At 47.3% G+C, this 24,543-nt stretch overlaps 1 protein-coding gene across 3 annotated transcripts in view; it reads right to left on the reverse strand.

The window, feature by feature from the left end:
* The window catches only part of NOL6 (nucleolar protein 6), a 64,623-nt gene that overhangs the window by 17,340 nt on the left and 22,740 nt on the right, over positions 1–24,543 (reverse strand). For 2 of the 3 annotated variants that reach the window (XM_030566216.1, XM_030566217.1), the window contains exons 19-23: positions 20,543–20,706; positions 18,743–18,895; positions 17,105–17,202; positions 10,490–10,614; positions 9,968–10,057 (exon numbers count right to left, since the gene is read on the reverse strand). In XM_030566216.1, coding sequence (XP_030422076.1) covers positions 9,968–10,057; positions 10,490–10,614; positions 17,105–17,202; positions 18,743–18,895; positions 20,543–20,706 — 630 coding nt within the window. Of the gene's footprint in view, positions 1–2,062; positions 3,023–9,967; positions 10,058–10,489; positions 10,615–17,104; positions 17,203–18,742; positions 18,896–20,542; positions 20,707–24,543 lie in introns of those variants that run through there. The other variant, XM_030566218.1, reaches the window with a different exon arrangement.

The following is a 24,543-nucleotide window of genomic DNA, read 5'->3' on the forward strand; positions in this document are numbered from 1 at the left end:
TAAAGTTGGTGACATTATACAGCCTTCTCTCAATCTCCATTAGATTTCCATTTCCTTCTCCCATTACAAACACCTTCTGACCCCAGTATCACCGTTGTATCACTCAGCATTCATTTCCATCAGTCCCTACAGCTCTTAATAGCCTGAGCTATTTGTAGGGGAAGATTCTGTCAAATGCTTTTTGGAACTCAATGGAAGACAAGTATACTGGCTTCACCATTTCAGCTGATCTTTCTAAGATGAACTTCCAGTTCATAATGGTGTTTATCGTGTCCTTTTCGTGTTTGAAGCTGTATTGATGTTCACTGACTTAATCACTCATTCTTTGTACTCAGTCTTGAACAATTCACAGGAGTATCTTAGAGGCCTGTGATACCATGCTGATTGTTCTGTAGTCTTTACAGTCCATAGCATTGTTCTTTTTGGGGATGTGGATATACAGTGAGGTTGTAAAATCTTCTGGAAGTTTTCCCCATCTCAAACATCTTTCATAACCTCTGGAAGGGGTTTCAAACCTTCACCGCTTATGGTTTTTAATAATTCAGTCAATATTACATCACATCCTAGTGTTTTTCCATTCTGAAGTCTTTTTACTGCTTCCATGATTTCTTTATCCATTCCTGGTGGAGTTGGTTGATTTCTACTCAAGGTTTTTCAGGCCTATCACCAGCATATAATTCCTTGATATATTCTCACCATCTATCGTTCTTATCTTTAGGGTCTGTCAAACATTGTCCATTTATGTCCTTAAGGATCATGTTGATCGCTTTTCTTCTGTAATTAAAGGCTCTTATCTTCTGATGCATCTTACTTTATCTTCATCCAATTGTTCAATTTCTTTGCATTTCTCATTCAGCCATTCAAACTTTGCTAATCTGCATTTATGCTTTATCATTGTATTAAATCTTTGGTATTCTTTTTCTGTTGTCAGTCCTTGTGCTTCTACTTTCCCTCTTTCGACCATCAGAGCAATAATTTAATCTGTTACCCATGTTTTTTTATTAGCTAGTAACTTCTTCCCAACATGTTTTTTTGCAACTTCTTTTAGAGTACCTTCCAGATACCCCCAGTCGTTTGATGCTTGGTTCTGCTGAGCCACAAACATTGCTTTATGGGGGTCATTTTGCTCAAGTCTTTGCACCACGGATATACTTAGTCCCAGCATCAGAAAGAATTTAAGAACGTAAGAACAGCTGTACTGGGTCAGAGCAAAGGTCCATCCAGCCCAGTATCCTGTCCACTAACAGTGGCCAATGCCAGGTGCCTCAGAGGGAGTGAACCTAACAGGTAAGGATCAAATGATCTCTCTCCTGCCATCCATCTCCACCCTCTGACAAACAGAGGCTAGGGACACCATTCCTGACCCATCCTGGCTAATAGCCATTAATGGACTTAACCTCCATGAATTTATCTAGTTCTCTTTTAAACCCTGTTATAGTCCTAGCCTTCACAGCTTCCTCAGGCAAGGAGTTCCACAGATTGATTGTGCGCTGTGTGAAGAACTTCTTCCTTTTATTTGTTTTAAACCTGCTGCCCATTAATTTCATTTGGTGGCCCCTAGTTCTTGTATTATGGGAACAAGTAAATAACTTTTCCTTATCTACTTTCTCCACATCACTCATGATTTTATATACATCCATCATATCCCCCCTTAGTCTCTTTTCCAAGCTGAAAAGTCCTAGCCTCTTTAATCTCTCCTCATATGGGACCCGTTCCAAACCCCTTATCATTTTAGTTGCCCTTCTCTGAACCTTTTCTATGCCACTGATATAGTGAAAAGAAAGCTGAACTGGCAACTAGATAAAAATTGACTAAATAAGACTATATATTAGAAGGAAGCTGCCACTTCCAACCGGCCCCAAAAGAGTCCTTATTAAAATGAATTTTCACAATACCAAAGACCAACAGAAATGTTTCTTTTTTGTTTTTTTGGTGTTTTTTTTTTTGTTTAGTTTAACAACTAAAGCGATAGGGAATGGATCACTTGATAATTAGCTGCTCTGTTCATTCCCTCTGGGGCACGTGGCACTGGTCACTGTTGGAAGACAGGATACTGGGCTAGATGGGCCCTTGGGTCTGACCCAATAGGGCCATTCTTATGTTCTTAACAAACAGGGTATTTTAAACATAACAACACTGAAGAGACCCCAAAAGGAAAGTTAACTAGAAACTTATTAAATACAAAAATGAAACGAACTAGTCTATTTTCATTGCACAAGCTGAAAGATATAGAGAAGCTATTAATGTCAAAAATACATTTGACTCAGCGTTAATATCCTAAGATGTTATTTCCAACATTGGCAGAGGATATTTTCCTGGGTTTTTATTTTCCTTTAATACATAGATTGAGATTTTCAAAACCGTCTCAGGGCTTCAGACACATTTCTTCAATTGATATTTATGGTGAGTTTCTCTACATTCCTTAACTTACTTTTGAAAAATCTCAGCTGTGGATTTTTAACCTGGCTGAGGCCTATTAAGCAAAACAGGGGTTTTCAAAATATATGCCCCAGTTCCTACTCCCTCTGTACCCATGAACGGTGCAGACATTTCCCGCAATGGAAGTTAATATTTTATTGATCATTCACCGCACTGAAACTGCTGGGAAATGAATGGTGGTACCAGCATTGCGGAGTCTGGGAAAGACACAGACTTCCAGAATTGCTGTTAGCTCCGTTCTAATGGCAGCAGCTCAATTTCTTCATTTTAAAACTAATACACTTCCCAGCACCCTGGAAGTCTGGATTTCATATCCCAGTTTGATTTGCTAGGCACTGCCAACCCACCCAAGAACATAAACCAGGTCAGCGCAGGTGTATCATGACAGATTTGTGGGGTCAGGAATTTGTTTTTTCTCAAGCTACTATGAAAAATTTTTTGCTCTCAAGTCTTTGTAGTTCCTGCCTGTTGACCTTCACAAGTCGACATGGCCCATTGGTTAGAGCCGAGAATTGAAGGATTCAGCTTTGCCAATGACCCACTGGGCGAGTGAGTGCATCTTTCTTTGCCTCTGTTTAACCACCTGTAAAAGGGGACAAAAACCTCTTTCAGGTTTTGAAAGACTTAATTTCTGTTTGCATGTTGCTCTGTTGTTATTCATTACAAGCTACGCAGGCAAGACAGGCAAAGAGCAGGAGGGCAAACAGCGTCACACAGAAGGGAAGTGACAGAGCTGGTGTCATGAACATCTCCCCAGTGCCCAGAATGAATGGGTGACATGCAAAAAGCATCACTTAACTGTTCCACAGTTGCTGAATAAGACACGGTGGTGACATCTCTGTGGTGACGGCAGCACAGCCTCCCCTTTCTATCCTTATCCCCACCTTCCAACCACTCCTATGGTCTTAATACAACAGTTTGCCCTGCCTCCTCGCTAGCCCATGTGTGGGGCTTGTCCTGACTCCTGTCAGTACAGGGCGCCATCACGAGCCTCTCTCAGGGAACCAGCCGCAGAAGCAGGGGCCGGAGCAGAACTGGCATGGAGCCAGGGGCAGCCAAAGAGAGTCAGGATGGCAGGGAGCCTACACGGAGGAAGGAGGCAAGGGGGGAGAGGGGTTACATGAGAGAAAAGCAGGTGAGAAAGCAGAGAGGGGGCAAGGCAATGGCTGGTGCTTTATCTCAGCTGAGTCCCTCTTGGTAGGGCCCTAGGACCACGCCTATATAGCCCAGCATGTCAGAGCTGGGTGTGTCCCTTGGGCAGCCATTCTGGAAACCACACCACATTCAGACACAGATTTATGAGCTTAGAAAAAGCTCTACCCTCGTGCCAGGCCTGAGGAGCTCAGGATCCACATATCCCTACCCCGCACGCTGCTCTCGGCAGTGCCAGAGTCCCACCCTGGAAAGACAAGGCAAGCTTCACAGGCACTGCCATGCCCAACTCCTTTTCCACGATGCCTTTTCTTTCCAGCTGATTAATTTAAGATAAAAGCCAGCCCAAGCCAGAGGCAACCTCCTCATGGAAACAAAACAGCAGCTAACAAAGGTGGCTACTGAGAGTTATTCTAGGCAGCTTTCCACCAAGCTCGACAGGGAGAGACGTCAAGACACACGAAGAACCAAACTCCCCCGTGAGAGGGGCCCAGGCTGCACAAATACCCAACAGCAGCTGTTAATCCCTGACCCAGTGGAATGCAAGGCCTCGCCCAAGCTGCCGGGAGCCCTGCCAAGGGCTGGCTCCATGGAACACCTCCACCTGCCTCTGCAGCAACACAGGCCAATGGAGTAACACAACCAGCTGTTGGGAGGAGGGGGAAATAAGGGGTATGTACACAAGGGGATTACAGATGGAGCACGAGTGATAGCTGGAGTCCCAGCTGCCCGAGCCTTCCCACATAAACATCAGTGTGAGTCACTCATGACTGTCTGACGTTTCCACTGCCCAGGGTGGAGCATCCCAGGCTTGGCTTCTGCCCCACGGCAAATTTTGTGTGTGTGTGTGTGTGTGTGTGTGTGTGTGTGTGTGTGTGTGTGTGTGTGTAAAAATTTCAACAAGAATTCTCAAGAGTACAAATTCCCCAGTGTTTAAAAAAAAAGGGGGGGGACTGGTTTTTATTCCCTTTTAATTCTCACCCCCACCAGCTCTAACATCAAAGTAGATGAGGAGCACAATGACAAAATTGTGGGAAGGAGATGGCCAGCCCTCACGCAGAAGGCCCTTTGGTGATCCAGCAAAGAATGGCCGTCCAACCTAGCAGTCAGCAGTCCAGTAAGTGACTTGGCACTTTCAGCCATTTTTTCCCCTACACTTCCTCTCCCCTCCCCACCGCCCAAACCGACAAGGAAGTTAAGTGTAAACCTAAAAAAAAAAAAAAAACGTTTTAAAAGCAGCCTCTAAGTTTGGGCATCTCCAGAGGCCCAATTTCAGAGGTTCTGAGCATTACACCTTCAACAAGAGCCACTGGTGCTCAGAATCTCGGAAATACCTGGCCTTGTACGTCTCAAGTTGGGCACCCAAAATGGAAGTGCCCCAAATTAGCAGACCCCTGGAAAAGTGCAGTGTCCACAAAACACCAGGGACTGAGGTAGGAAACGTATAAGAGTCAGAAGTTCACAGACATTGATGCCACAAGTTAACATAACCCCATACAAAAGTCCATGGGATCACAGATGCCCCCTTGCGCGCACACACAAACCTGGCAGTCCTTACGAGCAGTGAAGTCAGAAATAACTGGGATATACTTATATACAGCTTAAGAGCACAGACAATAAGAAAACAATATGTATGCTCCAGGCTGCTGGAGCTGCTGTTGTCACGGGAACCAATTCCCATGCTTTACATCTCCATTCTGCTGTGTTATTAACGCTATTATTTTGCACTTAAAGCCTGTTTCCCTTGCGGTTTCCTATTCACTGCAGAAGTAGACTGCCAGCTCTCACGCTACCATTTAGAAGAGTAAGAGGAGCAGGCAGGATTAAACAAAAGCCACTGTTTGCGAGAGAATCCTTGGAACTGCATGCTGTCCCTGACCTGGTTCAAAAAACAAAATTTAATTTAAAGCTTTACCACAGCTTATTAAAATCCAAGATCAATTTGCACTCAGGAAGAGGATTCCCCGAGCCTCACATGGCGGCTACAATAATGCAGTCTAGAAAAACAAGCAACATTTGTTATTCTTACATAAAATTAAGCCGCAATCAGATAAACGCAGACACCTATGTCTATGTAAAGCTTTTTGCCTCCCAGTGAGTTCACAGACTCTGGGCCGAAGTCCCTGACCACCATGGGCATCCTCAGCCACAGAAGAATCATTTATTTTTGCTTTCATATTTAAAAAGCTTGGTGTCTATGGTCTACCAATGCAAGTTTGTGAGTGTTTTGCCAAAACAAACCTGTAGAGCCCAATCCTACAAGGTGCTTAGGGCCATTAATTACTCCTTGTTTGGACTGCAGTAGTGCGCAGAGGTTCCATCTCAGATCAAGCTAGGAGCTGTACAAACACTTAGTAGCAGACAGACACTCTCTGCGCTGAAAAGCTGACAGTGCAAAGTGGCAGGACAGGCAAAGTGCTGGAGGGAGAAAGAAAGCGCTGCCGTCCTCATTTTACTGAGCCCAGCTAGAGATTAAGGCCCAGGTTTTTAAAGCTGCTCAGGCGTTGCGGCACTTAACGCGATGCTGATTTTAACGACACCTAAATAACTTTACAAAAAACTGGGCCCAAGGCCACCCAGGATGTCTGTGGCAGAGCTGGAAACTGAACCCAGATTTCCTGAACGCCAATCTACTGTCTTAACCACAAGGTCAGTCCTCCTCTTAAGCCCTGCTAGCTTCAATGAGAGCTGGGGGTGCTCAGCATCTCCTAGCACTAGGCCCTGGAAGCTTGTGCTCCAGCAGGCACACAACAACATTAAAGAGGAAAAAAAATAGAAAATGGTTGGGGCCAGGTCCTGCTCACAGGCACAGGCTCAGACTTCCAGAGGTCCTCAGGGATTGCTCCACTCGGGGCTGCAACACCAACAAACTGAAGTCCCACTGAATCCCCGTGACAATGCCAATTTTGAAAATGAGACTTGGGGCTTGCAAGAATTAAGAATCTGGGCCTATTCTTAGCACTGTGACCAGTTTCGTCAGAAAAGTCATTAAAGGCTGCTCATGATCAGATGCCCAATATCTTCCTCCAAAATAACAGCCTGCCGGCTCAATTAACATTCTCCCTTTACACCACGGTATCCAAAATGCAGGTAATTCTACCGGGTAAATCTCTAGATAAAGCACTGGCAACCAACAAATTAACTTACTTTGAAAACAAGAATTCAAGGAATAAGCAGCAACTAACGGGGCTTCCCACAAGGGGCTGCTCTGAGACGGGATGTTTAAAAACAGACCTGCTCTGGAAATGGAAAGTAGGGAGAAGGGACCAAACGAGAACTCACAGCGTCAGTAAAGGACTGCAGGGTAAAAGGAAGGGCTGCCAAGAGAGCATCATGTGTTTAATGTTAATCCAAGCAGGCTATGATGTGGAATAAACCAGAGGGTTTAGACGAACCTCAGCAGAAAGAGGTGCTGGGAAGAAAACAAGTGCGGATAAATGATGAAGAGAATGGAATTAACAATTCAAGTTGGTGAAGACACTGAACCACATTTTCGATCTATGCCAAGGAACAAAATGACATCGCTAACACAGGCAGGGAGTCCTTATAAAAAAATAGCTCCTATTCTCCAGGACATTCCGGATGGGTGGACCCATGTGCCTGCACAGACCCCATTGACTTCAACAGGGATCTCGCCACACAGGGAAACCAGAAGGATTGGGGCCATAGCTCTTCACAGTAGTAGATAAGAGGATCTGAGCCAATCAGTGACGTGCACTCTAAGAGAACGAGCGAATAAACGTATTGCACCACGGATGGTGATATTTGAGGAGACAAGGAACTATGGACGGTAGCAGCATAAAAACAGAAAAAAGGAGACTCGGACCAGATCTTCAGGAGAGAGAAAGTGCGACTCTGGCTATTACTATCATCTCGGTCTAATCTGTTCTCAGCAACTGTTCAATTTCTTAGCGTAGACAAGACTTTAATATCACTGTTAACTAATTTTGCTGCTGATCATTCTAGCAGAAACAGACAGCTCCTCTGGGCTTGTAGGAGGAGTTCAGAACTGTGGGCCGAGCTTAGGGCAGAGTTTCCCCGCTTCCCACACATACATGGGCACAACCCAAAGCTCAGATCTCCCTTAGACTTCTCTCGCTGCACTCAGCTGTACTGATCTCAATCTGTACCTACAGCATGGTGCGCTGTACTCCAGTCTTTCAGGCTAAGCACGGTCCAGTGAGACAGGTATCTGTTTAAGTACTGTTTTGGCTGGGACAGTCCCTCTTTTAAGCCCTGCCCTGGCCGTCCTGACTTTTTTGACAAAAGCAGGCACTTGTCCCGTTTGCTCTTGCCAAGAGTAAATGGAACAAATGCCCACTTTTGTCAAAGAAGTGGTTTGCGGAGGAACATGGGAGGGGGTGGTGACCGTGATGCCAGCTCCGTGCAGAGCTCAGGTATGGGGTAGGCACAGCTCCAGCGAGCAGCAACATCAGCCTCCTGCAGGGAGGGGGGCTCAGGTGAGTGGCTCAGGTCAGCCCTCTATGGGAGTAGGGGGAGAGAAGGACTCGGACCACGACGGGGAGAGGAAGCTCAGGGTAACCCCATGCAGTGGCCCGTTTTCTCTTTGGGAAATATGGTTAGCCTATGTTTAGGAACATTTGATTTCTGCAGGAAGCGACACTGGCCATTGAGCGAGGGGTGCTCCTCTTGCCGAGTCATTCCCAGACAAATGCCCAAGCCTGGTCTGAGGGGGTGCTATTTTTCTGCTAACAGGTTAAACCTGAAATCCTTTTGTAAGAGTCAGTGCATGAGCCCAAAGTCCGGGCCACATTGTCACTCCGGTCATTACATTCTGCCTCCCAAAATTCCACTTGCCCTTTCAGTTAGAGGCACCATCCTTCCCTTCCCGTTCTGAACAGCAGTGTCACGCTGCTGTGCTCGAACGTTAAACTGTTGCCACGATGCGCCCCAGAGGTGGTTTCATTTCAGTGGTGGAGGAAGCAATTCTGTATTTTCCCTGCCTACCACACAGGAATGCTGGTGGCTTAATCCTCACCTGAGGCACTTCAGACTCCTCTGAGCAATATTAAGCACCTCAAACACATCAGGGAACAGCTATGAAAGATCATTACTGACCCCACATGGCTCTGGCCTAACATGAAGAGTTTTTCATTTACGGAACAGCTGTACGGTACATGTAATCATCCTCACTTTCCCAAATCCTTGTCTCGGAAGAGGATCAGCAGCCTGAAGCAAGCGTGCCCTCTTCTGGGCTCTCTGGAGAACGCCCACTTCCACAGCAGTTAGTTTTCAAAATACAGCCCCCGCTCCACGATGCTAAGTAACTCAGACTACAGCATAATGAGGAGGAAGAAGGCGGGGGAGAGAGAGCTAAGAGGCTACCATTAAAGAGGCCCAGCACCTCTACGGGGAAACTCTACAGAGCCCAACAGAGATCAGACTTGGCTTTCTTTTTCTCAACAATATCTACCCTTGTCTTGGGTCTAACAGCAGGTGGAAATTTTTCAACCCAGACAGATTTTCATACAAAAACAGACCTTTCCCAATTTTTGGCTAAACATTGTTGACAACTATTTTAGGGGTTTTCCTCCCTCCTGCCCATAAAACATCACGTCACCCGATGAAATGAACAGGAAACAAGTTTAAAACTAACAGAAGGAAGTACTCCTTCACACAAAAAGCACAGTCAACCTGTGGAACTCAATGCCAGGGGTGTTCATGGAGGATAGGTCCATTAAGGGCCATTAGACAAAATGGTTGGAATGCAACCCCAGGCTCTGAGTCATCCCAGAAGCTGGGATGACAGGGGATGGATCACTCGATAAATTGCCCTGTTCTGTTCATTCCCTCTGGGGCACCTGGCATTAGCCACTGTCAGAAGACAGGATATTGGGCTAGATAGACCATTGGTCTGATGCAGTATGGCCATTCTTATAAAGCACAGGGAGGGGGTTCTCAAACTTAGGATCACAACCCTGTTTTAATGGAGTCGCCGTGGCTGGTGTTAGACTTGCTGGGGCCAAAGCCAAAGCCCGAGCTCCATCGCCCAGGGTCAAAGCTGAAGCCCGAGGGCTAAATCCCTGAGCAGCGAGGCTCAGGCTTCAGCCCTGGGCAGAAGGATTCAGGTTACAGGCCCCCTGCCTGGGGCTGAAGCCCTTGGGATTCAGCCCCTCTGCCTCGGGTGGCAGGGCTCGGGTGGGCTCAGGCTTTGGTCCCGTCCCCCCGCTACTCTGGGGTTGTGTAGTAATTTTAGTTGTCAGCAGGGAATCGTGGTGCAATGAAGTTTGGGAACTGCTGGCATAGGGAAAGGATCTGGGCAATAACCCCAGCTGCAGAAACAGCTAGCGGCCACTCATCCCTGTGCAGCCCCTCCAGGGCACGGGGAAGGCTCAGGCACACGCTAAGGAATTACCTTCACATCCTGGCTCCCAAGCGGGTCTGTGAGCTGCTCCTCCAACACCCGGAGCGATTCCAGCGCCAGCACGAGAAGGCGCTGCAGGATCTGAGGAGGGGCAGAGAGTTGAAGGGTAGAACCAAGGAGGACCCAGACATCACACAGCCCCTGCACTGAGATACGGACACCTCACTAGCTGCAGGGTGAAGTGCCCTGCTTTAATGGGGGCAGGGAAGACACTGTCCTCAGCCATACAACAGTGCTACAGTGAGGGGCATGAGGAAGGGAGGGACAAGGGCACAGGTACTGGGGACACTGCTCAGGTGCAGGGGGTAAACAGAGCCTACACAATACCTGCCTCCTGGGTAGTGGCAGCTCTACAGCAGACCCAGCAAAGAGGCACATCTGGAATAACCCTGACAGAGAAGGGAGATGGGAACCGGAGCACCCCAGTGCAGGGTGAGCAGAAGTTACCCGTCTGGTTGCAGGCAGGCATCCCAGCGTAGCAGGAACAGCTGGGCAGGATGATGCCTGGCTCACCTGTGCAGAAGGCCGTTCTTTGGTCCACACTGACCTCCGCTTGTCTCTGGGGGTGGCGATGAACATGACGGGGAGGTGAGGCCGGGCAGCCACAAACTCGTTCCTGATCTCGGTGTAATCTGCATCTGGGGAACAAACCCAAAAGCAACATCCAAAACTCTGTCCATCAGCCCTGCCTGGGTGCCCCCCACGTCCCCCTTCACCCCCAGCAGCCCTGCCCAGCACACACAGCATGGGAAGCCACCGCTCTGCGCTCTCACCATAGGAACGTAGGACTGGCGGGTCATAGAACCCAGTCTAGTGCTATCACGGACAACCCAATTCCACAATCCCCTGGATAAACTTACCAAGCTTCATTTTAAATCTAGGTTCCAGAACCTCCCTCCTCTGTTGGTTAGGAACCTTCTTCTCATTTCCAGCCTAAATTTACTCAAAGACAGTTTATCCCCCTTTGCGACTTGGCCAACACTGTCCTTTAGCTGACACAGCTCTCCTCTCACCCTAGAGTTTTCCCTCCCTGATGTATTTACAGAGGCCCCATGGCCTTAGTTTTGCTGAGCTAAATAAGCCAAGCTCCTTCAACCTCCTCTAGTAAGACAGGCCTTTCATCTTTCTTGAACATGGGTCTTCAGAACGGGTCACCAAACACAAGGCTGAGCAGGGAACAGTCTGGGACGCGGAGCAGGGAACAGTTTGGGATGCGGGCAGCAGCCTAATCTGCATTTTCTGATGCGCTTAAATTGGTCAAAGCCAACAGATGAAGTAGGGAAGCAGAGTGAGGAGATTGTGGTGGTGTACAGAGCAGCACCAATTAAATATGAAGTCCACAATCCAGGTCAGGATGATTCCACTGACAAGACCCCAGGATCACTCGCTGCCTGTCTGAGGTCAGGGATATGCACAGCATTAACACACACTAGCACTGAAAGCTCCAGTACCCCTGACCCCACAGTCAGTGTCTGATGCCAGCTGAAATAGTTTAAGAAATATAACAGCCTCAGCCAGCACTCCGTGCCGATGACTAGGGGTGCCACTGGCTCCCCTGTCTCTGCATCCAATGACTCTGCTCAGCAAAAGGACCTGGTTACAAACCTGCCCCTCCCAGGCTCACCAGACTTTGCATAAGAGGTTTCAACCCAACACACATTAAAACAACCTTGTAACAAGCCCCAAAGCAGACACTAAACTCTGAAATATCGAGAGTCTTTCAACTACTGCAGAATTGCTAACTAGGAACAGAGGCTTGGGAGCAGGGGAGATCCCCTGTGCTCCCATCAAGTGCGTCTACACTGAAAGGGAAGTCTGCGATTGTAGCATAAGTAGGAATGTCTGCACTAGCTCAAAGTTAGCCAGTTCACGTAATAGTAGTGTAGATGTGATGGCAGGGATTCAGCACAGGCTAGCAACCAGAGTACAAACTTAGGGTCCCAGGCAGGTTTGTACTCTGGCAGCTGGTCCACAAAGCCATGTCTACACTACTACTGTTACCCAGGCTAGCTACACTAAAGCTTGCACAGGTATGGCTATTTGCGCTACCATCGCACCTGCCATGTGGATATATGCTCAGGGCTCCTGCAACCAGGCACGGTCCTACTCCGGGGGTGCACAAGATCTTCAGAAAGTGTCCTTGGTTTCTTCTTTATAAGCCCAGCCCTCAGGTCCCTCTCTTGGGCAGGCACAATAGAGAGCCTAAGAATGGCCAAACGGGTCAGACCAATGGTCCATCTAGCCCAGTATCCTGACAGAGGCCAAAGCCAGATGCTTCAGAAGGAATGAACGGAACCAAGCAATTTCAAGAGATCCATCCCCTGTTGTCCAGTCCCAGCTTCTGGCATTTGGGTTTAGGGACACCCAGAGCATGGGGCTGTGTCCCTGACCATCTTGGCTAATAGCCACTGATGAGCCTATTCTCATGATCTTATCTAATTCTCTTTCGAACCAAGTTTTACTTTAGGCCTTCACAACATCCCCTGACAATGAGTCCCAAAGGTTGACTGTGTGTTATGTGAAGTTTTTTTTTTAAATCAGATTTTTTTTTGGTAAAATGCTTTTTGAGGAAAAAACCTATCTAAAGATAGTTTTAATTAAAATACATTATAGCTCAAAGATATATCACCATAGAACAAGGATTATAAATTCTAATTCTATAGTATGAGACAAAATATTCATGTAATGTTTAAGAAAAGTTTTGTAAATGACTTCCAGTAGTTCATGGATTAGGGACCCAATCTTATGGGGTTCCACAGGCTTCTGTACTGATTTCCATGCTGTATTTTGCAGAGGTTTCATCCACTCATTTCACGAGGTTGGCAAGTTCATCTTTGCTGCCTGCCAGGCCATAAATGTCACCAGCAAACTGAAGATTTGAGATTGTTCGCCCCCCAGTGCTGACTGTGTATCTGTGATCTTCTAGGGTATCAGTCACTATGAGCTCCAAGTAGATGTTGAACAGTGTGGGCGAAAGAAGGCAGTCTTGCCGGACTCCAATCATTGTTCAAAACCATTCTCCTATTGTGCCATTGACCAGAACTGCACTGCTGACCTTGGCATACGGTTGTTTAATGGTAAGAAGAAGCTTACAACCAACATTTTACTTCTTCATGGTTGCCCAGAAAGCTTCGTGCCATACTCTGTCAAACTCCTTCTTGAAGTCAACAAAGACATGGTAGATGTCCTGCTGATGTAAGTACTTCTCACACAGAACATGAAGACTGAAAATCTGTTCCATGGTACTTCTTCCAGCACGAAAGCCAGCCTGTTCTTCATCAATGATATTCTCCGTTTGCGGCTTCAATCCGTTCAATAGGACTTTCAACATCACTTTGCTGGGATCATAGAATCTTAGGGTTGGAAGAGACCTAAGGAGGTCATCTAGGTCCAAACCCCTGCTCAAAGCAGGACCAAAACCAACTAAATCAACCCAGCTAGGGCTTTGTCAAGCCAGACCTTAAAAACCTCTACAGGATATAGAGATTCCACCACCTCCCTAGGTAACTCATTCCAAAAAAAAATAAAGGATTTTTGGCTAATCAAGCTTATGGTTCGGTAATTTTGACACAATTGCAGGTTGCCTTTCTTTGACAGAGTGATGATTAGTGACTGTGTCCACATGGAGGGCCACTCAACAGTCTGCCAAATCTTGTTGAGTATATCTATTACTATTTCTCCTCCGAATTTCATCAGTTCGACTGGGATGTCGTCAATACCTGTAGCCTTCCATTCTTGAGTGATTTCACAGCTGTCTCCGCTTCTTTATGGAGTATTGGAAAGTCATCCTCCTCTGTTGAATCTGGGCTGTCTAGGACACTAGGATATCCATTTGTCTGGTGGTTGTATAGATCAGAGCAGTAATTTGTCCATCTACTGATGTCCTTTTCTTCTGTAAGATTGTTCCCTTCTTTGTCTTGAATTGCATTAGCTTTGGTCCATCTTTCTTTCATCAGATCTTTCACAATCTGGAAGGCTCGTTTGCTATTTTTATTATTGATACACTCTTCAATTTTAGAGCACTCTTTTTCAATCCGTATCTCTTTGGCCACCTTCATTCCTTTCTTGATCTTTCTGCCAATTGCTCTGTACTGATCAGCTCCCTCAGTGCTGCTCTTGAGTTCTCTTCTAATGTCTCACGTTTGTAGTATTTCATTTGTGACACAAGGTTTTGTTTTCTTACGGAGTTTCCCAAGAATGTCCCTTGCTGCCTCATTCATTACAGCATTGAAATTGTTGGTCATTGTTTCTATGTCTTCCTCTAGAGCAAGCAGCGGAGCAAATTTTCCATTGATCATTGCTTGGAATGACTGCAATACTTCAGTCTCTAAATTTTTCTGAGTGAAATTTGATTCTGGTGAACTTTGGCCTGACAATTTTCCTTAGCTGCAGCCAAAAGTTTAGCATCACAAAGTCATGATCATTTCCAATATCAGCACTAATACAAGTACTGTAGTGCAATCTCTTATCATGAAAGTTTAACTTACACATATGGGATTAAGCACAAACAAAAAAAACTGCATTCAAAAATAAAACAATGTAAAACTTTAGACCCTACAAGTCCCCTCAGTCCTACTTCTTGTTCAGCCAATTGCTCAGACAAACAAGTTTGTTTACATTTGCAGAAGATAATGCCGCCGGCTTCTTGTTTACAATATCACCTGAAAGTGAGAACAGGCATTCGCATGGCACTCTTGTAGCTGGCATCACAAGACATTTTGTGTGCCAGATGCACTCAAGAGTCATATGTCCCTTCATGCTTCAAACACCATTCCAGAGGACATGCATTGATGCTGATAACGGGTTCTGCTCAATAACCATCCAAAGCAGTGCAAACCGACGCACGTTCATTTTCATCATCTGAGTCAGATGCCACCAGCAGCATGCTGATTTTCTTTTTTGGTGATTTGGATTCTGTAGTCTCCACATCAGAGTGTTGCTCTTTTAAGACTTCTGAAAGCATGCTCCACACCTCATCCCTCTCAGATTTTGGAAGGCACTTCAGATTCTTAAACCTTGGGTCAAGTGCTGTAGCTATCTTTGGAAATCTCACATTGGTACTTTCTTTGCATTTTGCCAAATCTGCAGTGAAAGTCTTCTTAAAACGAACAACATCTGCTGGGTCATCATCCGAGACTGCTATAACAACATGAAATATACGGCAGAATGCAGGTAAACCAGAGTAGGAGACATACAATTCTCCCCCAAGGAATTCAGCCACAAATTTAATTAATGCATTTTTTTTTTAAACGAGCATCATCAGCATGGAAGCATATCCTCTGGAATGGTGGCCAAAGCATGAAGGGACATATGAATCTTTAGCGCATCTGGCACGTAAATATCTTGCAATGCCAACTACAAAAGTGCCGTGTGAATGCCTGTTCTCACTTTCAGGTGACACTGTAAATGCTGCCCACTTCTTATTCTCTCCCATAAATGTCTTAGTGATTGGCTGAACAAGAAGTAGAACTGAATGGACTTGTAGGCTCTGAAGTTTTACACTGTTTTGGTTTTGAATGCAGTTATGCAAAAAAAAAAAAAAAAATTAAAAAAAAACATTTGTAAGTTGAAATTTCACCATAAAGACATTGCACTACATTACTTGTATAAGGTGAACTGACAAATACTATTTCTTTTGTTTGCCATTTTTACAATGGAAATACTTGTAATAAAAAATAATGTAAAGGGAGCACTATCTACTTTGTATTCTGTGTTGTAATTGAAATCAATATATTTGAAAATGTAGAAAATCATCCAAAAATATTTAATAAATGTCAATTGATATTCTATTGTTTAACAGTGTGATTACAACTGCGATTAATTTTTTTCATCGCAATTAACTCAAAAAACTGATTCGTGATTAATCGACAGGCCTAAAAATAATACCAACACCTAGCTCTTATATAGTACTTTCCATCCACAGATCTCAAAGGAGGTCAGTATCCTCACCCCCATTTTACAGATGGGAAAACTGAGGCACAAGGAGTGGTGATGACCAGCCCAGTCACCCAGCAGGCCAGTGGCAATTGAATCCAGGTCTCCCAAGTCCCAGCTCAATGCCCTATGTCCACATAGCATTCCAGGTAGCAGTGCTAGCAAACATGTCTCACAACGAATAGACTAGAGCACGGGTATTGCCTGGAGGCAAACTACGTCCAGGAGGAAAAGAGGTAAACTCCTTGGATATCAGGGACAGCTACACCAAGAGATTTAAGCAATAAAACACAAAGAACCTACCTTCCCCCTTCCCCAAACACCAGGGGGATTAAGACATTAAAACCTACAAGGTAAAAACAACAAGAAACCAGCCCACATCCCAGGTGCTTTGAGTCCCAGTTAATCTGCTGCTTGGGTTCCCAGCTAACCACTCCAACGAGGAAGGCATTCCCAGCCAGAGGGAGCTTTGGTGACTGGTCACAGGATACAGAGGCTTTCAGCTTTTGCCTCCAAACTGGCCCAGATCAGCAGCAGCTAAAAAGCAGCTTCTCCCAACAGCTGCTGGGTGGCGGCAGTGAAACGAGGGCAGGTGGTCTCGATTTGGTTCCTAGCAAGGTAGCTGCTCTCACCCCCAAAATGCCAACCCAACCAGACTCTGAATAGGCCAAGACCCTAGCCTTTCCCCTCTTCCTGAATACATACATAGGGATCATCCAAAGACCCTTCCAAGAGGGTTTAACTGAGGTAAATAAGACAGCTTTCCTCACATGGCCAGTCAAAGCATCCATCTCCTGCCACGGGAGATCTCCCAATGGAGAAGTCTCCATGGCAGCCACAGTGCAATTAGGGCCAACAGGGACAGTGATTCTTCTCTAACCTGTCCACAAGGAAGCGATGCCCATCAATCTTATTCCACAGAGCCTGCCCACCAGCCCAACAGACGCAGGGCACTTGGGTCACAGTGAGCCCCACAACATTGTGGTGGAAGGTTCCATATACCCCAACCCCGAGCCGCCTAGCCCCCACACAGCGCCACCGATTAGCAGCACCATCTGCAGGGCTCTCACTGAGAACAAGGCAGGCCAGGATCCACTGGTGTCACTCCTCTCCTTGCGGCCATACCTGAGTGAAGGGCAGCCAAAGGACGTGCTGCACAGCGCCGTCGGCTGCATGGGGCCCCAATCGACTCACCTTTGAGGTTGGCGTTCAGGTTAACGATGAGGGGGCTGTTCTTCCAGTCGAATGCCGTGAGCAGGTGAAGGAAGCGAAGGAAACCCACCTGAGGGGAGCTGCGGGCAAGACAGAAACCACTGTGATGGGGTGAGAGAGAATGTGCCACCTGCACACAGAGAAGCTCCGAGCCAGTACATCAACGAGCCACGCATCTCCTGTGTCTGCCTCTTCCACGGAGAGGGAGTTTTGTCTAGTGGTTACAGCAGGGGGGCTGGAGTGAGCCACTCTCATAGTGGGCAAGTCATGTCACCTCTGTGCCTGTTTCCCTCCCCATAAAACAGGGGACAATACTTGCCAGCACCACAAGGCAACAGACAGGCTTAATTAATGCTTGTAAAGTACTTTAAGAGCCTCACACAAAAAAACACTCCCTAGCAGTGTGTGGCATTATAAACAGCACAACTTATGGGGAGAAATCGGATTCCGAGTGCAGCTACAGAGCAACCAAGAGGTCTCACGGCTCCACACAGGGATAAAACTAATCGTTATTTTAAAGCCCTGTTGGGTCCTGTCAAGACCACTTGCCCAGTGCAGGATTGGTCTCTACGGTACATTTAGTAGTGTTTTGTTCCATTTAGTTTTAAACATGCCAAGTTTCCCTGGCTAACTAGCCAGACTTCTGCTGCCAGCATGAAGCTCCCAACGTATGTGTGGAAGCCATCTCATCAACAACACCATGAACCCAGGAGTCCTGATACCCATGCCCATCTAGAAGCAGGACTGGAACAGCAGATGGGAGTAACTGGGGTTCACGCTGTCCCAGACTCATGTTCAGCTGCGGGAAAGCAAGAGTGTGACCCTAACCGAGGATGGTTAAACCCCAGAGGAATGATTAGTACCAGGGGAACTGCACAGACGTTTATTCCCATAGCCCCCTGCTGTGGCTGCATCTCCAGAGACTCCCATCCCCGACCTGGGGCACACATCCCCCTTTATCTCACAGCCTTTCTGCAGCCAGGCCCCTGTCTGCTGATACACCCTCACTTCCGCGCTGCAGCAGCCTGGAAGCTGGGCTCTGGGCTTCCATCCCCTCAGCCTTGGCTCCTGCCATGGCACCAAACTCAGGGATTTCTCTTTGGGCTTCCCCTCCTGGCAGCTCCGGGTAGCCCAGGCTCGGGGCTTCTGCCCCCTGCCAGGGCACGGGGCTTCCACCCACAGCTGCAGCCAGGGGCTGGGGTCTCTGCTTCTGCCCCACCCCCCCAGTTCCAGGGCCCCTCCAGCTCAGGGATTCCTCCTCCAGTGGCTCCTAAAATCATGAAATTGACCAAATTTGAAAACCCTCTGGACCCAAAGTTGACCAGAATGGACCTTGAATTTCGTAAGTCCCTACTCATCGCCCATGGTAGCTCAGGGCTTTGGACCAGTCACCCATTCAGCTTCTCAGGACTGAACTGGTCCCCAACTGCGCGTCATTAATAAGCCATTAAAATCGCAGTGAGTGTGCTGGAGTGGACTCCCAGCCCTGCCCCCCTCCTCTCCCAGCTGCCTGGGCAGACTCCCAGCCACTTGGGCAGACTTACCCAAAGCACCCCAAGAAAACAAGAGGGAGTTAATCCAACACAAAAAGCAGTGAGGCCAGGGCTCCCTGGTTCTCACCTCGGCGGGGTGAAAGGTGCTGGGTGCAGGAACAGAGACGCCACCAGCAGATCCATGCACTCATCGGAGAGGCTGTCACTCAGCAGCTGGGCACGGACCCAACGCTTGGCTAGCCGGGAGGTGCCGCTGAAGGCGGGGTGTTGCTGCTGGAGCCTGCAGGGAGAAGGAAGAGAAGCAGCAGCATCACCTCGTTATCCCAGTCACCCAAGCCACCCCAATGGCCTGACTGCAGAGCTGTAATGGATGGATCGTTTGCTGTGAGTGCACTGCAGGCACTGGGTTTGCTGGGGTTTTCTGTCGAGGGAAGAAGGAACGGGTCAGTCTCATTCGCTCCGTAGCCTTGCTGCTACAACTGCTATTACTTTGCTACTGAGCAACTGCCCAGACCCACCGGTCACCGTAACTGGAGGGGAAGGTCTCTCAGATCTAGCAGAAAGCTGCCAATCAGTTCCCTACCCACAATGCACTCCTCCCACCCTCTGCCCCCCACAATGCTCTGCCCGTTCCTTATAGATGTCGAGAGCTGGAGGACCAGTTCCCTACTGTGACACTGAGCCAAGAAGGGTTACGCAACTAGCAGGCTAAACGACCCAAATGCAACCTTTAAAGACATATTAGAAATGTATGTAAATAGTAATTAGGGCCATCCCTTATAAATAGCTTACATAGCCCTGTCCAATAGACTAGAGCAAGCCTACATTGTTAGAGAATTAGAGGTAAATGCTAAAAGGTATTCGTATGTGTTTACTTATATCTTGTTAGAGATTAACAATGTAACCAGATGGTTCCTGTCTGTTACTATAGTCTTGATTCAGAGATTAGAAGGGACTATTAACATTTAGATGGAACTTGGGTGTAATAATACTACTACTATAAACTTCAAAGAGAAATATAGACAAACTACCTATGAACTGCTTAATGGGTAATTATCTTATGCTGATGAATGCAACTAAGTACCTGTGTGTACATAGGAAATAGAAGGTTTTACCTCAAAAGCTGCAATGCTTCACCCAAGGAATACCGGCTGTCAAGAGGTTACCAGCCTGCCAGAGATCTGTAAAAGAACTCTAGGGCTCTGATCCTGTATCTCAGATCTGCTTAAGCTTGGTCAGGGGAAACTTGAGTCATGACACAGAGGTCTCCAGCTCTAGTCTGAATTGCCCTGCTATTTCTCATGGAAGAATTTGAACAAACTCTTTATATGGACTGTCTATTCGGACTATAACCTGATGAACTGGTTCTGGAAAGAATTTTTTGCAATTCAGCAGCTCATCGTCTCTACTATGAAACTGACCTAAGAACTTTATTCATATCTGTATGCACAATAATCTTTTAACTACAATACTCTCACTCTTTTTAAAATAAAATAAATCTTAGTTTAGTTAATAAGAATTGGCTGTAAGCACGTATTTGGGTAAGATCTGAAATATTCATTGACCTAGAGGGTAATGTGTCTGATCATTGGGAATGGTAGGACTTCTTATACGATGAACAAGATTTTTCATAATCCTCATCATATTTGACTTGGCTGTCTGGGTGGGAGACCAAGGCTGGGTTACTTTAAGGGAGTTGTGGTTTTGGCTTCTGGGTAGCCAGGAAGGTATTGTAGAAGCTGTTTTGTTGCTGGCTTGGTGATCCTAATTATAACAACCACTAGTTTTGGTGATCGTCTGTCCCATTCTTTGCAGTTTGCCCTGATTAAGCAGTCTCAGCGTGGCCCCTCCAGGCACCAACGGTCACACCTATAATGCACACCATAATGCACTCCTCTCTCCCTGCAGGGCACACTCTCTTCCTTACCCGTGCAGAGAGCTGGTCAGGTAGGGCAGGTGGAGTGTCTCCAGCTCCAGCTGCTGAGACTCCTCTGTGTCCCGGTACTTCAGCATCCCCTCCGGTGTGACCATCTCCTTCAAGATCTGGGGCTCCCTGTGGTAGGCCACTTGGAGACGGAAAACATAGCCATCCTGAGAGACAGCGGGCAGGAAAGTGAGCCATGGTGGGTGGGGGCAGGAGCCCAGAGCAACATACATAGGCTATGCCTTGAACTTGTATCCCCAAGGCAAAGATGTAGAAAAAAAAAAAGTTACTTATAGTATCTGGAGGTTCTTGGAGATATGTCATGCCTCTCCGTTATCCACTGTGCTCCACATGCTCGGAGCTGGAGAATTCTGAAAGCAATGACTATTAGTCTGCATACACCCCCTGGCTCACCTGGTGCCTCCGACCAAGGAGATAAAAGGCGGGGCGACCACCGCCCCAGTTCCTTCTCCACCATGAATCACAGAAGATCCAAAGCAGAGGGGAAGGAGGGTGGGTAGCGGAACACAGAGAGGAACCATGCATCTTGAAAAACCTCCAGTTATTACAAGGTAAAATAACTTTCTTTTCTTTTTTGAGTGCTGGGCCCTCTGTGTATTCCACTGTGGGTGACAGACAAGCAGGACTACGAAAGGAGGAAAGGGTGAAATAGTGGATAGCAGAGCCAAACCAAGGCCCGCCATTCCAGACGATGCACCAAACAGAGGAATCCGCTACCAAGACACAGCATCTCACAAAAGCGTGAAAGCCACTCGAGCTACCCGCCTTGCAGATATCAAGTAAAGGCGCTTACTGAAGCAATGCCATAGCCATTGCTTGCACACTTGTGGAATGAGCTCTTACCCCATGAGGAAGGGGGAAGACTAGACAGCCAGTGGGCTGTATTTTGCTCTGCTGAGATCCATTTGGAAATTCTTTAAGAGGAGATAGCCTGACCCCTGACCCTTTCTGTCTAGGAGAGTTTTGGATTGGTTTTGTTCTCTGCGGGTAAAAGGCTCAGGCTTACTGAACATCAAGGGATTGGAGCCTCCTTTCTTCTGAGGGCATGAGAGGTTTTGGGAAGAACACAAGTAGTGAACTTACTGGTTCAGGTGAAACACAAACTGCTTTGGGGGTGAATTCTGGGTGTAAATGTAATGAAATTATGTCCTTATGGAATACAATGCCCCAAGCTCACCAGCCCTCCTGGCTGAGGGGATGGCAACCAGGAATGCAACCTTCATGGACAGGAGAGACAAGGCGCAAGAAACTAATGGTTCCTGACTGTTTGAGAGATGAACAGGTGCCTGGTGGTGTTCCCACTCGGAGTCAAAAGATCATTCACCACAGAGTCGTGTAGCTCCCGCTCACGATCAACAGCACAATGTCTGCTGGGAGACTCCACTAGCACGTTGTGGTTTCCTGGGAGGCAGACTGCCAACGCACCTGCTCCACTGACCACTTCTGTGCACAGGGGAATAGACCTCGCTCCTCCCCTTTGGTTGATATAAAGGACTGTTGTGATGTTGTTCAACATCACAATGGCACAGTGACCTTGAATGAGCGGGAGAAAAGCTTCATAAGCCCTTCGAACGGCCCACAACTCCAGAACACTGATGTGCACCCTGGACTCTCTAGATGTCCAACGTCACAACCCAACGGCCCCCTCCCCTAGGGAGGCCCCTGGGAAGGTAGATCAGTACTGTATACTGCTAACGCTGTTACAAGCATCGTAAACCTTTTGGGGAGGGTTAAAGGTGTGAATGGAGAATGGAAGTTTCCTTTGCAGGTTTACGGGGGGGGAGGGAGAGGAGAAAGAAGAAAGCAGAGAACGGGTTAACTCAACGCTACAACTAGCAAGCTCAGTCCAAATATAAGAAGCTGACTTCAGCCCAAGGCCAGCTGCTACCTGCCAAGACAGTCCAAACCCCCTGCCCAGCCGTAAGAAAGGAAAGTTGCTTAACAAAATGCAGGGGCTGGGAAAAGGAGCGAGACAGCGAAGAAACAAACAGAACTGTCTCATGGCCCTGAAACCGGTGTGTTTTGGGGAAAGTTGAAGAGACTACAGAAAGCCAGTTTGGACTGGTACAAAGAGCACCAGGAGCAGATTTCCCTGAACGAAAACCCACCCAAGGAGCCCAGGACTTAAAACTCTCTTGAGAGCTGAAGCAACTTGGAGAGCGCAGCGGATCCTTGGATGGCCTGGGCCCACGACAGCACTCCCCATCCACCTCCCGCTCCCCCTCCCCACCTCCCTTCTTCTGACGTGCATGTGAGAGTATGAAACTGGGTAAGGGATGGGGGCATTAACGCTTTCTTTCTTCCCCTGAGTGACGTGGGAGCATTCCCAGCACTCTCTGCTGTGATTTTACTATTTTATCGGTAAAGCTTTAAAATTTAGACACTTGGTGTGCCTCATCCTTTCCTCCCCACAAAAGATCCTGTGGCCCCAGCCTGATCAACTGTGGCCCAGGCAGATAGATTTTTGCTATCAGTCACACCAGCGCTAGACAGTTGTCCTTCTGGGCTCTCCAACCCAACGGGATGTGTTGGTAATGATCCTTCTGTCCAGAATGGAGGCAAAGAAGGAAACATCAACACATACCTGGCGGGGATTCTTCCACCATGACAGGGATGGCATCACTCGGACAGAAACAAGTCACTATGACGTTCACGGACTGCCAGTTTGGCGAGTACACTGTTTGAAGCCACACTTGTAGGCAACAGAGATGGCATCTTGAAAACAGCATGAAATAATCACACGAAGCCATATGACCTGGGAGAGAGAAAAATCTTGACAGGTACTCGGGGGCTGCTTATGACCTGGTCAATAAGATTGGTCATAGCCTGAAACCTATCCGTTGGCAGGAAAGCCCTTGCTGTGACTGAATTTAAGGATGCCCCAATGAAGTCTAAAGTGAGCATGGGGAGGACGACAAATTTTTTGGCATTTACATTGACCCTCAAAAAGGAAGAAAGAGTTGCAAGATTGTCGAATGGATGCGAAAACCTCTTAGCATGACCTGGTGACAAGGAGCCAATCATCGAGGTAGAGGAAGAGAGTGACACCATGGTGTCGGATACTGGCTGCTACTATAGAGAACCCCTCGGTAAAAACTCTGGGGGTGGTTGCAATGCCGAAAGGGAATACTCTGTATTGAACGTGGCCAGAGCCCACCACGACTCTGAGAAAGCATCTGTGAGTGGGGCTGATGTCCATGTGAAAATAGGCATCCTTCATGTCAAGGGCTGTAAACCACATGTCCTTTTCCAAGGATGGAATTTCAGATGACACTGTGACCGTGCAAAACTTGAGTTTGTGAATACAGCTGTTGAGACGGCAGGTCGAAAATGGGTCTCCAACTGCCTAGGAAATACATCGAGCATAACCCCCTCCCTTGGTACTGAAGAACCCACTCTATCGCTCCGCACTGTAAGAGGGACTCCACTTCTCATTTGAGAACATTCTCGCAAGGGTGGAGGTGGGGAAGGGGGCTTTGGAGGGGGTAGGGACGTACATGCCATCATATAGCCAGAATGGATGACATTCGCATGCACTTGTCCATTGTTATTGCACTTCAGGTATGGGAAAAAAGAGAGCTAGACAATGACCTCCAAAAGCATCCACATGGGTCAGGAAGCATAGGATTTAAGTAGTTTGCAGCCCCCACTGGATTGGGATGAGGAAGCAGAGGCCAAGCAGGGCTTTTGAACCCCTGCTTCTTACGGGTTGGGTCAAAAGGCCTCTGATGATAGAACTGCTGAGCCATCGGTCTAGGCTTGTATGGTTGCCAGTGGAATTCTCTCTTTGGGGCAGGTATATATACACTCCCAGGGAGTGGAGTGCAGCCCTGGAGTCCTTTAGCATGTGTATGGACTCATCCATCTCCTGATTAAACAGAGGAGTCTCAAAGGGTACACCCTCTACAGGTATTCTAGACTTCCCTGGGAAACCCAAAGCATGAAGCCATGACTCCCTGAGCATTAGGTGGCAATGATCATTC

This window comes from Gopherus evgoodei, chromosome 6, assembly GCF_007399415.2.
Source record: "Gopherus evgoodei ecotype Sinaloan lineage chromosome 6, rGopEvg1_v1.p, whole genome shotgun sequence".
In the NCBI taxonomy this organism is placed as follows: domain Eukaryota; kingdom Metazoa; phylum Chordata; order Testudines; family Testudinidae; genus Gopherus; species Gopherus evgoodei.